General features: G+C 43.5%; 1 protein-coding gene across 3 annotated transcripts in view; it reads right to left on the bottom strand.

The window, feature by feature from the left end:
- ATP6V0A4 (ATPase H+ transporting V0 subunit a4) overlaps positions 1-16120 on the bottom strand; it is a 91037-nt gene that overhangs the window by 53039 nt on the left and 21878 nt on the right. The window contains exons 2-5 of one of the 3 annotated variants that reach the window (XM_049894112.1): positions 15098-15220; positions 11612-11745; positions 10122-10200; positions 9779-9873 (exon numbers count right to left, since the gene is read on the bottom strand). In XM_049894112.1, coding sequence (XP_049750069.1) covers positions 9779-9873; positions 10122-10200; positions 11612-11745; positions 15098-15104 — 315 coding nt within the window. In that variant the 5' untranslated portion in view covers positions 15105-15220. Of the gene's footprint in view, positions 1-9778; positions 9874-10121; positions 10201-11611; positions 11746-14397; positions 14652-15097; positions 15221-16120 lie in introns of those variants that run through there. The other 2 variants (XM_049894113.1, XM_049894114.1) reach the window with 2 other exon arrangements.

Here is a 16120-nt window from a genome sequence, read left to right as displayed (position 1 = left end):
AGGTAATCTAAGAAGGAACAGTAACTGAACTAGCAGCAGATTTGATGAGAAAACTTTACGATTACATATGTATCTTGAAATACTGACTCCGGTGTAACCATAGGGTGTCCATATGGCAACCATAATCCGTAGCTTTCAAACCAAGACAGCAGTGGGGGCATGGAGGGGGGCAAAAGTTGGTGGGAAGGGCTAGTAAGTATTATAAAAAAAGGAGATAAGGGAATAAAAAAAAAAAGAAATCCGTTACCACAATAAATGGAAATGGATTAAGGTCACCTAAGAAAGAGATTATCATGCTAGATATTTTTTAAACCATATAAAAGCCCATGCTTACCAAAGTGACAAGATATGCACACAAATGCTATCCATCACCCCGCCATAAAAGAGCATATTAATGTCAGACACAATAACGTATTTAAAACTTTTTTCCATGGAAAATTTCAAACACACAGAAATGGAGAGAGCTGTATAATGAACTCAATATGCCCACACCCAGCTCCAGTCTCATCTCACTCCTTTCCTCTCAGAGATTATCACTATCCTGAATTTTGAACACAGACTAAAAAAAAATGAAATCTCCATTTCTTAATCATTTGCTCTATCCACTCAGTAGAGATCTGGTTGCTGTCAAGTCAGCCCTGACTCGTGGCAACCCTGTGTGTGTTGGAGTAGAACTGTGCTCCACAGTGTTTTCAAGGGCTATTTTTTTAGAAGTAGATAACCAGGCCTTGCTACTGAGGCCCATCTGCTGGATTCGAACCTCCAACCTTTTGGTTAGCAGTTGAGTGTATCACATTTTGCACCACACAGGGACTCCCATCTACTTAATGATTTCATTACAAATAGTGCTGCATTATTTAGTGATTTCATTAAAAACATTTTGGAAAAAAACATATTTTGAAGAACAGTGTAATATCTGGAAATGGTTTATAATGTAATTGTAAATGCAAACAGTAGAAAACTATAATGTACATTATGGCTATAAGGGAAAAAAAAAAAACATTACCGTCGAGTAGATTCCAACTCATAGTAACCCTATAGAACAGAGTAGAACTGCCCCATAGTTTCTAAGGAACAGCTGGTGGATTCGAACTGCTGACCTTTTGGTTAGCAGGCGAATGCTGAACCACTGCACCACCAGGGCTCCTATTATGGATATGGAGTTATATAAAAAATATAGGGCAGTCTCTGCTAGGATGGTGGGTTTGAGGATGGCTTTTTTTCTGAATTAGTACTTCCTCTAGGATTGTTATGAAAGCCTCTTCGGAAATTGTACAAGGCAGGGGCCTGAGCCCATTGGCGCCCTTGCCAGAAGGATCCTCTCCTCTCGGAATTCAGGAGGGGCCTTTAACCACCAGATCAGGCACATCAGTCAAGCAAGCAACCCCAGTGATCAACGGCAAGCCAGAGAGTTCTCTTATAATCTCTTGTTTTAATTTCATCTTTACAGTCAATACTCAGAAGAAAAACTTCTGGTTGCCCCTTGTCCAACACTGTTTGCACAGAAGCACAGGAGTATGCCATCAGCTAATGGGTGAATTGAGTTTTTAAATTCATATCCGAAATATACAACCAACTCAATTTGGAAGCAAAATTACCTGTGGCTGGTTTAACAAAATCAAGGGAATCTATATGCTTGTCAAATTCTAGTGAAGTAACAAAGAAGAGCGAGCCCTGGTGGAGCAATGACTAAGCGCTTGGCTGCTAACCACAAGCTCGGCAGTTTGAAGACACCGGTGGTTCCACAGGAGAAAGACCTGTCGAGCTGCTCCTGTGAAGATTAAACCCACTGCTGTTGAGTCGACGCAGACTGACAGCGACCCTATAGGACAGCGTAGAACTGCCCCATAGGGTTTCCAAGGCTGTAAATCTTTATGGAAGCAGACGGCCATATCTTTCTCCTGCTGAGTGGCTACTGGGTTCGAACTGCGGATCTTTCAGTTAACTGCTGAGCTCTTTAACTTACAGCCCAGGAAACCCTATAGGGCACTTCTACTCTGTCCTATGGGGTTGCCATGAGTCAGAATCAACTTGATGGCGCGTAACAACAAAGAAGAATGTTGATGGCAACAACAAAGAAGAATATTCACAATTATTCCAACTATGTATCCATGTATCCTTCAATATGGATTACACCTCATTATAAAAAAAAAAACAAAAATCCTCACAACTGGACCAATGAGCAACATCATGATAAACGGAGAAAAGATTGAAGTTGTCAAGGATTTCATTTTACTTCGACCCACAATCAAAAGCCATGGAAGCAGCAGTTAAGAAATCAAAAGACGCATTGCATTGGGCAAACCTGCTGCAAAGGACCTCTTCAAAGTGTTGAAGAGCAAAGATGTCACCCTGAAGACTAAGGTGCGCCTGACCCAAGCCATGGTATTATTATTATTTTTTTTTTTTACTGTGTGGTTACTTTTATATGAATCTCTAAAAAAGACAAATGAAAGAAAATCAGCGATTTCCTGGGGAGAATTGACTGGGATGGGACACAAGGGAACATTTGGAAAATGTTCCATATCTTGAGTATAGAAGTAGTTACACAGGTATATAAATTTGTCAAAACTCATTGAAAAGTACACCTAGCAATACCTTCACTGTATGCAAATTGTACTTAAGTTGATTAAAAAAAACATTTTTTTGTTAGTTGCCATCAAGTTGGCTCTGACTCATGGGAACCCCATGTATAACAGAATGAAATGTCACCTGGTCCTACATTATCTTCATAATTTGGTATGTTTTAATTCATTATTTCAACTATTGTATTAGTCCATCTCTTGGAGGGTTTCCCTCGCCTTCGCTGGCCCACGCTACTTTACCAAACATGATATCCTTCTCCAGTGATCGAGCCTCCTGATGACGTGTCCAAAGTAAAAGAGTCAAAGTCTTGGACAATATTTTGTGATCCATAGGGTTTTCATTGGCTAATTTCCAGAAGTATATCACCAAGCCCTTCTCCCTAGTCTGTCTCAGGCTGGAAGCTCCATTGACACCTGTCCATCAGTGTGACCCTGCTGGTATTTGAAGTACGGGTGGCATAGCTTCTAGTGTCATAGCAGCACTCAAGCCTCCCATATGACAAACTGACAAATGGGTGGCAGTTAAAAAACATAAAACCTATGAGTATTGAATGTAGGAAGAGGGATGATTTTTGTACAAGCTCAATGTTTTACTGTGAAGTGAATAAAATAAATTTTAGATGGTGAAGTATGGAGGACAAGATTTGTTTGGTGTTATGGAGAAGGAGGGCACTTGAGGTTATCTCAGGGCTTGAGGAGAAGGAATACGGAAAACACCCAAACCTTGAGCCCATCAAGGAGGAAGAAATTTAAATACAATAAAGTGAAGAAGCTACAGACTTATAGCACACATTCTTCTGATTTAGACCTTCCAGAGAAACTTTTTGTAGGGAAGTTTAGATGTCCAAAAAAGAGTTGATTATCAAGAACTTCAGGTTAGATCTGGATACGGCAGAAGTCAATGGATGTGCTAGATCAGTTCCCCATGGGGAATTAAAAAAAAAAAAGATTTCAGGGCCTTACTTCTAACAATTCCAAATCTTGGGAGAGTCCTGAAATTTTATTTATTTATTTTTAAATAATTTTTATTGTGCTTTAAGTGAAAGTTTACAAATCAAGTCAGTCTGTCACGTATAAGCTTATATATACCTTATTCCATACTCCCACTTACTCTCCCCCTAATGAGTCAGCCCGCTCCCTCCTTCCAGTCTCTCCTTTCATGATGGTTTTGCCAGTTTCTAGCCCTCTCTACCCTCCCATCTCCCCTCCAGACAGGAGATGCCAACACAGTCTCAATTGTCCACCTGATACAAGTAGCTCACTCTTCATCAGCATCTCTCTCCAACCCATTGTCCACTCCCTTCCAAGTCTGATGAGTTGTCTTTGGGAATGGTTCCTGTCCTGGGCCAACAGAAGGTTTGGGGACCATGACCGCCCGGATTCCTCTAGTCTCAGTCAGACCATTAAGACTGGTCTTTTTATGAGAATTTGGGGTCTGCATCCCACTGTTCTCCTGCTCCCTCAGGGGTTCTCTGTTGTGCTCCCTGTCAGGGCAGTCATCGGTTGTGGCCGGGCACCATCTAGTTCTTCTGGTCTCAGGATGATGTAAGTCTCTAGTTCATGTGGCCCTTTCTGTCTCTTGGGCTCATAGTTATCGTGTGACCTTGATGTTCTTCATTCTCCTTTGATCCAGGTGGGTTGAGACCAATTGATGCATCTTAGATGGCCGCTTGTTAGCATTTAAGATCCCAGACACCACACTTCAAAGTGGGATGCAGAATGTTTTCATAACAGAATTATTTTGCCAATTGATTTAGAAGTCCCCTTAAGCCATAGGCCCCAAACCCCCGCCCTTGCTCCGCTGACCTTCGAAGCATTCAGTTTATCCCGCAAACTTCTTTGCTTTTGGTCCAGTCCAGTTGAGCTGACCTTCCGTGTATTGAGTATTGTCCTTCCCTTCACCTAAAGTAGTTCTTATCCACTAACTAATCAGTAAATAACCCTCTCCCACCCTCCCTCCCTCCCCACCCCCCGTAACCACAAAAGAATGTGTTCTTCTCAGTTTATACTATTTCTCAAGATCTTATAATAGTGGTCTTATACAATATTTGTCCTTTTGAATCTGACTAATTTCACTCAGCATAATGCCTTCCAGGTTCCTCCATGTTATGAAATGTTTCACAGATTGGTCACTGTTCTTTATCGATGCGTAGTATTCCATTGTGTGAATATACCATAATTTATTTAACCATTCATCTGTTGATGGACACCTTGGTTGCTTCCAGCTTTTTGCTATTGTAAACAGTGCTGCAATAAACATGGGTGTGCATATATCTGTTCATGTAAAGGCTCTGATTTCTCTAGGGTATATTCCGAGGAGTGGGATTTCTAGGTTGTATGGTAGTTCTATTTCTAACTTTTTAAGAAAACGCCAGATAGATTTCCAAAGTGGTTGTACCATTTTACATTCCCACCAGCAGTGTATAACAGTTCCAATCTTTCCGCAGCCTCTCCAACATTTATTATTTTGTGTTTTTTGGATTAATGCCAGCCTTGTTGGAGTGAGATGGAATCTCATCATAGTTTTAATTTGCATTTCTCTAACGACTATTGATCGAGAGCATTTTCTCATGTATCTGTTTGCTGCCTGAATATCTTCTTTAGTGAAGTGCGTGTTCATATCCTTTGCCCACTTTTTGATTGGGTTGTTTGTCTTTTTGTGGTTGAGTTTTAACAGAATCATATAGATTTTAGAGATTAGACGCTGGTCGGAGATGTCATAGCTGATAATTTTCTCCCAATCTGTAGGTGGTCTTTTTACTCTTTTGGTGAAGTCTTTAGATGAGCATAGGTGTTTGATTTTTAGGAGCTCCCAGTTATCTGGTTTCTCTTCGTCATTTTTGGTAATGTTTTGTATTCTGTTTATGCCTTGTATTAGGGCTCCTAACGTTGTCCCTATTTTTTCTTCCATGATCTTTATCGTTTTAGTCTTTATGTTTAGGTCTTTGATCCACTTGGAGTTAGTTTTTGTGCATGGTGTGAGGTATGGGTCCTGTTTCATTTTTTTGCAAATGGATATCCAGTTATGCCAGCACCATTTGTTAAAAAGACTATCTTTTCCCCAATTAACTGACACTGGTCCTTTGTCAAATATCAGCTGCTCATACATGGATGGATTTATATCTGGGTTCTCAATTCTGTTCCATTGGTCTATGTGCCTGTTGTACCAGTACCAGGCTGTTTTGACTACTGTGGCTGTATAATATGTTCTAAAATCAGGCAGAGTAAGGCCTCCCACTTTCTTCTTCTTTTTCAGTAATGCTTTACTTATCCGGGGCTTCTTTCCCTTCCATATGAAGTTGGTGATTTGTTTCTCCATCACATTAAAAAATGTCATTGGAATTTGGATCGGAAGTGCATTGTATGTATAGATGGCTTTTGGTAGAATAGACATTTTTACTATGTTAAGTCTTCCTATCCATGAGCAAGGTATGTTTTTCCACTTATGTAGGTCCTTTTTAGTTTCTTGCACTAGTACTTTGTAGTTGTCTTTGTATAGGTCTTTTACATCTGTGGTAAGATTTATTCCTAAGTATTTTATCTTCTTGGGGGCTACTGTGAATGGTATTGATTTGGTTATTTCCTCTTCGATGCTCTTTTTGTTGATGTAGAGGAATCCAAGTGATTTTTGTATGTTTATCTTATAACCTGAGACTCTGCCAAACTCTTCGATTAGTTTCAGTAGTTTTCTGGAGGATTCCTTAGGGTTTTCTGTGTATAAGATCATGTCATCTGCAAATAGAGATAATTTTACTTCTTCCTTGCCAATCTGGATGCCCTTTATTTCTTTGTCCAGCCTAATTGCTCTGGCTAGCACAATGTTGAATAAGAGCAGTGATAAAGGGCATCCTTGTCTGGTTCCAGTTCTCAAAGGCAATGCTTTCAGGCTCTCTCCATTTAGAGTGATGTTAGTATAGATGACCTTTATTATGTTCAGGAATTTTCCTTCAATTCCTATTTTGCTGAGAGTTTTTATCATGAGCCATGGTATTTTCAATCGCATCATATGCATATGAAAGCTGGACAATGAATAAGGAAGACCGAAGAAGAGTTGACACCTTTGAATTGTGGTGTTGGCAAAGAATATTGAATATACCACGGACTACCAAAAGAACGAACAAATCTGTCTTAGAAGAAGTACAACCAGAATGCTCCCTAGAAGCAAGGATGGTGAAACTGCGTCTTACATACTTCAGACATGTTGTCAGGAGGGATCAGTCCCTGGAGAAGGACATCATGCTTGGCAGAGTACAGGGTCAGCAGAAAAGAGGAAGACCCTCAACGAGGTGGATTGACACAGTGGCTGCAGCAATGAGCTCAAGCATAACAATGATTGTAAGGATGGTGCAGGACCAGGCAGTGTTTCGTTCTGTTGTGCACAGGGTCGCTATGAGTTGGAACCGACTCGACGGCACCTAACAACAGCAACAACATGTATCCATGTGAGGCTGAACTACATTTGTATACATCTATGAAGACAATTTATCACAACAGATTCAGTGTAGAGGCAGATGTGAAGCCAGCTGTCTCCCATTAAGCCAACATTTAGGAAATTTGCAAGCAATGCCACTCTTCTCACTCAAGTTTTTTGTCTTGGAAGATACGGTTCTTTTCCATGTTTAAAATGTTATGTTAATGTGTTGTTGTTAGCTGCCATCCAGTGGCTCCTGACTCGTGGTGACCCCAGGCATAAAGGAATGAAACATTGACCAGTCCTGCCCAGTTAACATGGAATGGGTTACTACTGTTATTTTTAAATGAATTAATAAATAAATTTTAATTTCTACTATTATGAAGATCTACAAACATAACTTACATAAATAAAATTCTTTGGTATCACCAATAATGTTTAAGAGTATAAAAGGGTCTGAGACCAAAAACTTGACAACTGTTGAATTAGAGGATAAATTTTGGAAAAGTAGTTTTGATCTTCAGCCAGGGAGGTTGAGAAGAATTGGGTATTCATGTGCCTTGGGATAGTCAGAGGGTTTATAGGGCAGGTGGGTATTAAGCTGGGTCCGGAGGCATGGGTGGAATGGCGAGGAAGGTGGGAGCCAGGGAAAGCTCGCTAGGGAGGAAGTGCAGCAGGAGAAACGGCCCAGAGTTGGAAACGACCTCAAGGCCAGCAGAGTCCAGTCCAGAGGGGAGGAAGTGAGAGTAGGACAGGCCAGGGAGGGCAGCTGTAGTGGCAGGGAAGGGGTCGGCTCTGACATAGTAAGAAGGAAGCCACTGCACGTTTTTGAGCAGGGACATGACCAGGGAAAGCAAGTTCAGTGCTGAACGATTCAGTGATTGCAGGCAGAATAGATTGCAATGGTGATAAGGAAAACTGGAGAGCTGAGAAAACTTCTGCCAACATTCAGAAGTAAGATTAGGTTAAAAGCAGAAACTGGAATGGCGTCTCACAGTGCACATGAACAGATGAACGTTCAGGTAGCTGAGGGGGATAAAAGGTGAGTGACAGGTGATTAACAGGCCTGGTATTAGAAGATTGCAGAGAAAACGGACATTGGGGATGACTTGGGGGAGGTCTTATTCATATTGGTTAAAGAGATTCTCCAAAAACATCCAGACTTTGATGTGACAAGATCCCCAGACATATGGAGTTGGCAGTTCCATATCTAGAGTATCAAGATTTGCACTACAGATGGCTTCAAGAATTTCAAGAATTTTAACTTATCTTCATGGAAAAAAAAAAAATACAGATAATACTCAGCTCAGTGAAGCTCTCTCCTACCTGTCCATCTCCCTTGGTGAGTCCTTTCTCCTTCGAGGAAAAAAAAAAAGAAGCCCTCCATATTCCACCTCTCTGACTTCCTCTCCCACCATCAGCCACCCTGCTCTGCAGGCTCCTTGCAGGCATGTACCAGGTTTCATTTCTCTGAGCTTCCTGGCACATAGTAGGTACTTGGTGTTTTATTAAAAAGACAATGAAAAAGAAGTAGAGAGAGGAAGGGAAGCGAAGGAGGGGCTACTAGAGAACAGGAAGGAAATAGAGAGAGGAAGAAGGGGGTCACTAGAGAACAGGAAGTAAGTAGAGAGAGGAAGGGAAGGAAAAACGGGCCAACCAGAGAACAAGAAGGAAATAGAAAGAGGAAGAAAGGGGCCACCAGAGAACAAGAAAGAAAGAGAGAAGAAGGGAAGGAAAACAGGATCACCAGAGAACTGAAAGGAAATAGACTGGAAGTGAAGGAAGAAGGGGGCCACCAGGGAACAGGAAGGAAGAAGAGAGAGGAAGGAGGACTCACCAGCCATAAAGTCCTTGGTAAAATCAAAGCGTTCCCTTTTCACAGTGGGCCTATAAGAAAGCCAGCCTGAGCAGAAGCCTCAGGCTACAGTGGATCCATTTCATCAACTGTGTCCCACCAGACCACTAGAAAACAGCCCATCATGCTAGCATAGGGCCTGTTCAGTGGCATCATATAGACAAGGCTTCACAGCCTGGATGAATCTTACTTTATCAAGTGAGGTAAACTTTGCCTAGGGCTGTGTTGAGGCAGGAAAAGAGCTCTCCCTGGATGGGGCAGTGTGGCCCCAAGCACTGCATATTGAGATTTTCCTGTGGGGGTAACCCTGGAAAGTGGGCAACCATGTTATCATCTACCTTGGCACCTCAGCAACTGGGTAAAGGATCTGGGAATAGCTCTCAGAGCTCCCAATGAGTCAGCCTTCGTAACTGCCCTTACAAGATGCTGTGGATCAAACTGTGTCCCCCAAAATATGGGTTGGAATCCTAACCCTGATACCTGCAGATGTAATCTAATGCAATGTAATCACTTTCCACAATGTAATTTAATGTAATGTAATCACTTTCCATAATGCAACCTAATGCAATGTAATGACTTTCCATAACGCAATGTAATGCAATCACCTTCAGTAACGTAATCTAATATAACTAATCCATTGTGGTCATACCAGTGTAGGGTGGATCCTGAACCTAATCACTTGTGAGTTATACAAAGAGCAGCAGAGACACAGGGACACGAGCACACATACTGGGGAAGACAGATGACATGTGAGGCTCATCTGCAAGCCAAGGAAAGAAGGGGTACCCAGGGCTACCAACAATAACTGATTTGGATTTTTTAGGTCCAGAACTGTGAGAAAACAAATTTCTTTTCTTTAATGCCACCCTCTTGTAGTATTTCTGTTATAGCAGCACCAGGAAACTAAGATCCCAGAGAAGAACTTACCTCCAGGGTAATCATCTCCCGTGGGAGAGGGGTCGGGGGATACTTCTCAGGCACTTGAATCGCAATCTCATTTTTCATCTCATCTTCCAGAAAACCTGACGGATGAAACCCCACCAGACAGCCCAAGATGACTACAATGTCTCAAGCCTAAGAAATAGGGCCAAACCAGACAGGACAGGTCAATTACAGCCAGAGGAGGTGCCTAAGTTGCTCCGGACCTGTCATGGTACCTGGATCCCGTTCCCAAACTCCCCACCCCCACCTCCACGATCCTCTCAAAGAGCACTACGAATAGAGGCACTTTGTTATTCAAGCCCCAACAGTAGGCAGGAAAATAGCTTACGGAGGATCCTCTCCAGCGACTCACACCTTCTGACTTCATTCACGAATTTCCTTTGGAAGCTGTTCACGTTCATGTTCAGCTAAAGAAGAGTAAAAACCCACAAAGCAGACTTAAGTGGCAACAGCTGCCAACATATTTCCTTTGGTTATCGTTGTTTTTTTTTTAATGCTGAAGACTGTTGATGGAATTGTCTTAGAAAAAGGTTTTCACACACTTGTGGCAGGCATGTTACAAGCCAACCACACCTTGGAATTCTAACACTCAGTTTCCCAAATGCCTTCACTCTGGTTCTCCCACTGCTAAGATAGACGAAGTCATTCCCCCTCCAAGGTTTCCTTACTTTTAGTTAGCACATTTGCTATCCAAATGAGCCTGTGAAATCCCCAGTAGAGTCAGGAATATGGCAGGACTTTAAAGACAGTCCAGCCATTAACACTAATGCAACATCCCCACATGGGAGACCCTCAGGCCAGCCCACCCCGCTGAGGACCTGCCTGGGTCAGGTCCTGTACTAGGAACTGGAATGCAAAGATGAACAAGATACGATACTTCCCTGCGGGGGCTTAACTTTGACCTCGACTTGAAAGAGGAAGGGCGAGTTTCCTAAATTCAACTCAGTAAGGGTTTGGAAAGGATCGCTGGCAACCCTCAAGACAACCTGTCCCTAGAATGTCACTCTAAACTCCAGGAGACTTTGTTCTCGGCCTGACAGTCAAGGAAAATGGGCTTCTGTTCTCAGAACAAGGTTTGGAAATCCACATGCCCAGGGAATGTGTCCAATGCTTTAAAGACACAGCACGGAAAATAAAATGGGATGGTGCCGAACATGCAGAGACTCCATTAGGGCTTGGAAACCCTCCTACAGGAGACAGGTTTGGAGAGCGGGAGAACATAGCCACAAACTCCTTGCCCAAAGCCATCACAAATTTTAGCCAGGACTGCTGTCGTTGTTCTTGTTGTTGCCATTGAGTAGGCTCTGACTCATGGTGAACCTACATACAACAGAATGAAATGCTGCCCAGTCCTGCACCATCTTCACGATCATTGTATGTTTGAGTCCATCGTTGCAGCTGTTGCTTAGCGCCTTCTCATCTAAGGGGCTCCTCTTCCAGCTGTATCGGACAGTGTTCTGTTGTGATCCCTAAGGTTTTCAAGGGCTAGTTTTCGGAAGTAGATGGTCAGGCCTTTCTTCCTAGTTGGTCTTAGTCCGGAAGCTTCACTGAAACCTGTCCACCTTGGGTGACCCTGCTGGTATTTGAAATACTTGTGGCATAGCTTCCAGCCTCACAGCCACAGGCAAGCCACCACAGAATGACAGGCTGACAGGAGGGTGGTGGAGCCAGAAGGACTAGAAGCTCAGAATTCCACCTCTTCCTGCTCAGGACAGCTCACCTGCAGCCTGCCCTTTGTTCACCACAAAGTGTTATTGCAAAAGAGTTGTCTCCCCCCACCCCAAACCGCTGCTGGTCTCCAAAGAGCTCAGGACTTACATCTTTGAACTGAACCAAGCCCAGCTCTCCCAGCTCAGCCACGCAGCAGTACGCAGCCTCCACCTGGAGAAACAGCTGTGACAAGCACATCTCCTCACTGCGAAACACAGACGCCATCTTGGTCCAGCTTGAGTCTGCAGGCGGAAAAGAGGGAGAAGTTTAAGGAAATAATGGTGTGGAAACCTTAGGATGAGACTTTTTTTAGTTGACTGAAAATCAAATAGGAATCACTCCTGATGTATATAATATAAAAAAATAAAATAAGATAGCATTTTTCACCATGTATCAGGTTTTTGTTTTTTTTTTTTTTTTAATCAGGTTGGCGGAAACCCTGGTGGCGTAGTGGTTAAGTGCTACGGCTGCTAATGAAAGGGTTGGCAGTTTGAATCTGCCAGGCGCTCCTTGGAAGCTCTATGGGGCACTTCTACTCTGTCCCATAGGGTCGCTATGAGTCAGAATCGACTCGAAGGCACTGGGTTTTGATTTTTTGGTATCGGGTTGGCAAAAGATTAAAAAATATGATTAAAGACTCATGTTCTGAAGGGTATGAGGAAACAGGATCTTTCATACCCTGGTAGCTAAAGTATAAATTTGCACAGTTTCTTTTAGGCAAGCAATTTGTCCATGTCTTTCAAATTTTATATTTCTTATGTTCTTGATCCAGGACCCCCACGACCAGTTTATCCAGGTAAATCAATATGCATGGAAAAATGCATGCGCAAACATGTTTCTTAGAACATGGAGTATGCCAGTAATAACAAGTGAATCTCATACAGTTCTCCATCCGTAAAACCAAACCAGCTGCCCTAGAGTCTTGTCCAATTCATGGTGACCCCGTGTGTGTCATAATAGACCTGTGCTCCATAGGGTTTTCAATGGCTGATTTTTCAGAATTAGATCACTAGGCCTTTTTTCCAAGGTGCCTCTGGTTGGACTTGAACCTCCAACCTTTCACTTAGCAACTGAGCATATAAAACCTTTGCACCACCCATGGATTTCATCAATAGGGGAATGATTAAACTGTAATTCAACAGAACACCATGCAGCCCGCAGGAGTGAAATAAATCTGTAAGTCCGGTATATGGAAAAAGGATATTCATCTAGGGAGAGAAAAACAAACGCTGTGAGTCAGATCTCCCAAAACTGTACCTGCCAGACACATTTCCACTGGCATTCTTAAGTATCGACACAGCCGAGACTCATGGTAAAATAACTAAGACACTCTGAGAGGTGATCAAAGACGTGGAGACTCAAACTTCACAAAACGGCCAACAGGTTCCAACAGATGTATGTCCAAAGTTTAACCTTGAGACAGGGTCAAGAGCCATCATCTTCACAGATGGCAAAGCATCAGCCCCCTACCCGTCTACACCCGCGAGTCAGAATTAACTCGATGGCTACTAACAACAACAGCATCTATAGCCAGAGATCTGAGCTGAGGTTGGAGTCCTCCCAATGATGCAGATCGAATGTCTTCCAGAATTCTATCTATCCCCCAAACCAAAAAACCAAACCCGTTGCTGTCAAGTCAATTCCGACTCATAGCGACCCTATAGGACAGAGTGGAATTGCCCCATAGTGTTTCCAAGGAGCATCCAGTAGATTCAAACTGCCAACCTTTTGGTTGGCAGCCATAGCTCTTAACCACTATGCCACCAGGATTTCCATCTATCACCCAGTCATCCCCAAAAGTGAACCACCTCCATGTCTGCTAGAACAGAAGCCAAGGAAGGAAACCTGGCAGTGGCTGGAAGAAAGTTAAGATTATTCTCATTGACTAAATTGAAGGACTCATAAAACCAAGGGGAGGGTGTCTGCAAAGACTCTTAGACTTCCCACCTGCCAAACCAAATGGGTTTTCCCAGAGTCCAGCCTTCGAAAAGAACCATACCTCCAGAGTGGGCCTGCTCTCTCATTTCTTTTCGTAACGTATGGCTTGGCCCCTTCTCCCCAGTTCAAATCACTTGTCCCCATTTCCTTCAGGAGTCTCAAGCCCTTGGCCTGGCCAACAAGAAGCACATGGCCTACTTCTGCCCCCCACCCCCAGCTCTATCTCTCCAGCCCACTGGCTTTCTCACCCCAGGGTCTTTGCCCATGGTTTCCCCCTCACCTCCATTTGATACCTCGGACTTTTCCTCCACACCCTCCCACAAGCCACATAATCCTACCATCCTTCAAGTGTCAGGGCAAGGATACTCTTCCTCCCATAAATCTTTCCTGAGCACCCCACCTCTACCCACGACCCCTCCACCCTCCCACCCTGTAAATTAAGCCCCCTCCCTGGGTGACGCAAATGGTGTGCACTTGGCTACTAACTTAAAGGCTGGAGGTTTAAACCCACCAGCAGTGCCACGGAAGTCAGGCCTGGCAATCTGTAAAGATTACAGCCAAGAAAATCCTATGGAGCTCAGTTCTACTCTGACACACATGGGGTTACCATGAGTTAGAAGCAACTCGACTGCAACTGATTGTGTTTTTTGGTCTCTCTACCCCCAGAATATCTATCAATCATTTGCCATGACTTGTCATATTCCCCACTCGATGGTAAATCCACCATGTGGGAACTCTCTGGGGTTTTCCCTCTATCCCCAGTGCAGCTCAATATTGAGCACCAAGTGAGTTTACTTGTCTAGGTGATAAACAGCTCCCCTGTTGACACCAAGATGAATCAAAACTTTTCATACTGCCTTGCTGATACATAAGGCAATATTTTCAAATAAAAGAAACATAAGCTATTATCTCAAGCTTCCCACAGAACCAATGCACAGCAGAAAGACCATTCTTACCCTGGCTGGTCCAGGCGGGTTCTGGGCCGGGGTCTGCAGCTGGCAGAGGGGCCACGGCTCCAGTGGCTTTTTCCTCCAATCCACAGGGCTAAAGCCCTGAGTCCCAGTGGCCTGTCTCTCTGAGTGTCTGGCTAGTGGCCCAGGGCCAAGTGGGACTGGCCTGGCTGTGGGTTCTGCAGCCAGCTCCCTCTCTGTGCCCAGAACCTCTGTTGTATCAACACTGGCCTGTTGTAGGTGAGGACAAGCAGGCCCCACCCAAAGCTCCACCCACCTGTGTCCACTGCAGACACAAAGTCTCTCACTGCCGGGGAGCTGAGGGTCAGGGAGTGTCTTGAAGCCTCAGGGGCCTATAGACAGCATTCCAACGTACCTACCAGGCAAACCAAAACACAACTTCTTTTCCTTGTCAGAGCAAAATTATGTTAAAACATAATTTGGGGGAAAAAAAAAATTCCCACTTACTATCTCATTAACAACTCTTCCCACAAACACTCCGTTTTCAAAGGAGACAGGACAGAAAAATCCTTGTAAACCTTCAATGGCTAAAGTCAGCTTCCGAATGGCCCATGTAACATGACCAAAAATAAAATAAACTAACAACTCTTTGCCATCGACTCATAGTGATCCTATAAGACAGGGTCAAATGTGGCATTTACTCCCTTTGCTGAGGACATCAGTGGTTCAGTGGTAGAATTCTTACCTTCCATGTGAGAGACTCAGGCTCAGTTGCCGACCAGCACACCTCACGGGAAGCCACTTCCCGTCTGTCAGTGGAGGCTGTGTGTTGCTTTGATGCTGAACAGGTTTCAGTGGAGCTTCCAGACTAAGATGGATTAAGAACAAAGGCCTGGTGATCTACTTCTGAAAATCAGCCAATGAAAACCCTATGGACCACAATGGTTCCCTCCCTTGTGTGTGGGGCGGCCATGAGCAAGAGGCCTATTTGAGAACAACTAACAACAACAACAACCCTTCTGTTACTGAAGATAATGATCTTCTCCTTTTATTTGGAGGAAGGGTAAGGGCAGAAGAGAGAGCCATTAAACACGTGCGCACTAACCCGAGCCACTCTGCAACGGCCATGTCCACATTAACGAGCTTGGTCTAGCAGTTTCTCCAAAGAAGTTGTGCAGATCACCCACCCACCCACCAGGGGGTGCTGTAGGGTGAACCCCAGAATGAGGGGGGTTGATTTTTTCTTTTTACTTCTTAGTATGTCAAAATTAAAATATTTGCAAAAGTACAGAGAAGAGCATAGAGAACCCCTATGTACACAGCAGGCTGCTTGAACAATTGTTGAATTTTGTATTCTCTGTATTCACACCCATGTCGCCTAGGTACCCAGGGATTATTTTGAAGCAAATGTCTTCCATCATGTTATTTCTTTCACAAGATCTCAGTATGTTTCTCTGAAAGAGGAGAATTCTTTTAACAAATGTGTCGATCCTATGGTCACATCTAAAAAAAAAAAAAATCAACAATAATTCCTTAGTGTCAAATTATCCAGGAGAGAGTAGAACTGCCCCATAGGGTTTCCCAGGAGCGGCTGGTGGATTTGAACTGCCATCCCTTTGGTTAGCAGACTGAACTCTTAAGCACCACACCACCGGGGCCCCAACACCCAGCTAGTATTTCGATTTTCCAGGTTGTCTGAGATTTGCATTTTTAATGAGCTCCTATTTGGTTCCTGTGCATGATCCAGTTAGAACCTTTGTTTTTGAGA

Source organism: Elephas maximus, chromosome 8, assembly GCF_024166365.1.
Source record: "Elephas maximus indicus isolate mEleMax1 chromosome 8, mEleMax1 primary haplotype, whole genome shotgun sequence".
Lineage (NCBI taxonomy): Eukaryota > Metazoa > Chordata > Mammalia > Proboscidea > Elephantidae > Elephas > Elephas maximus.
This window is presented reverse-complemented; position numbering and strand designations above follow the sequence as displayed.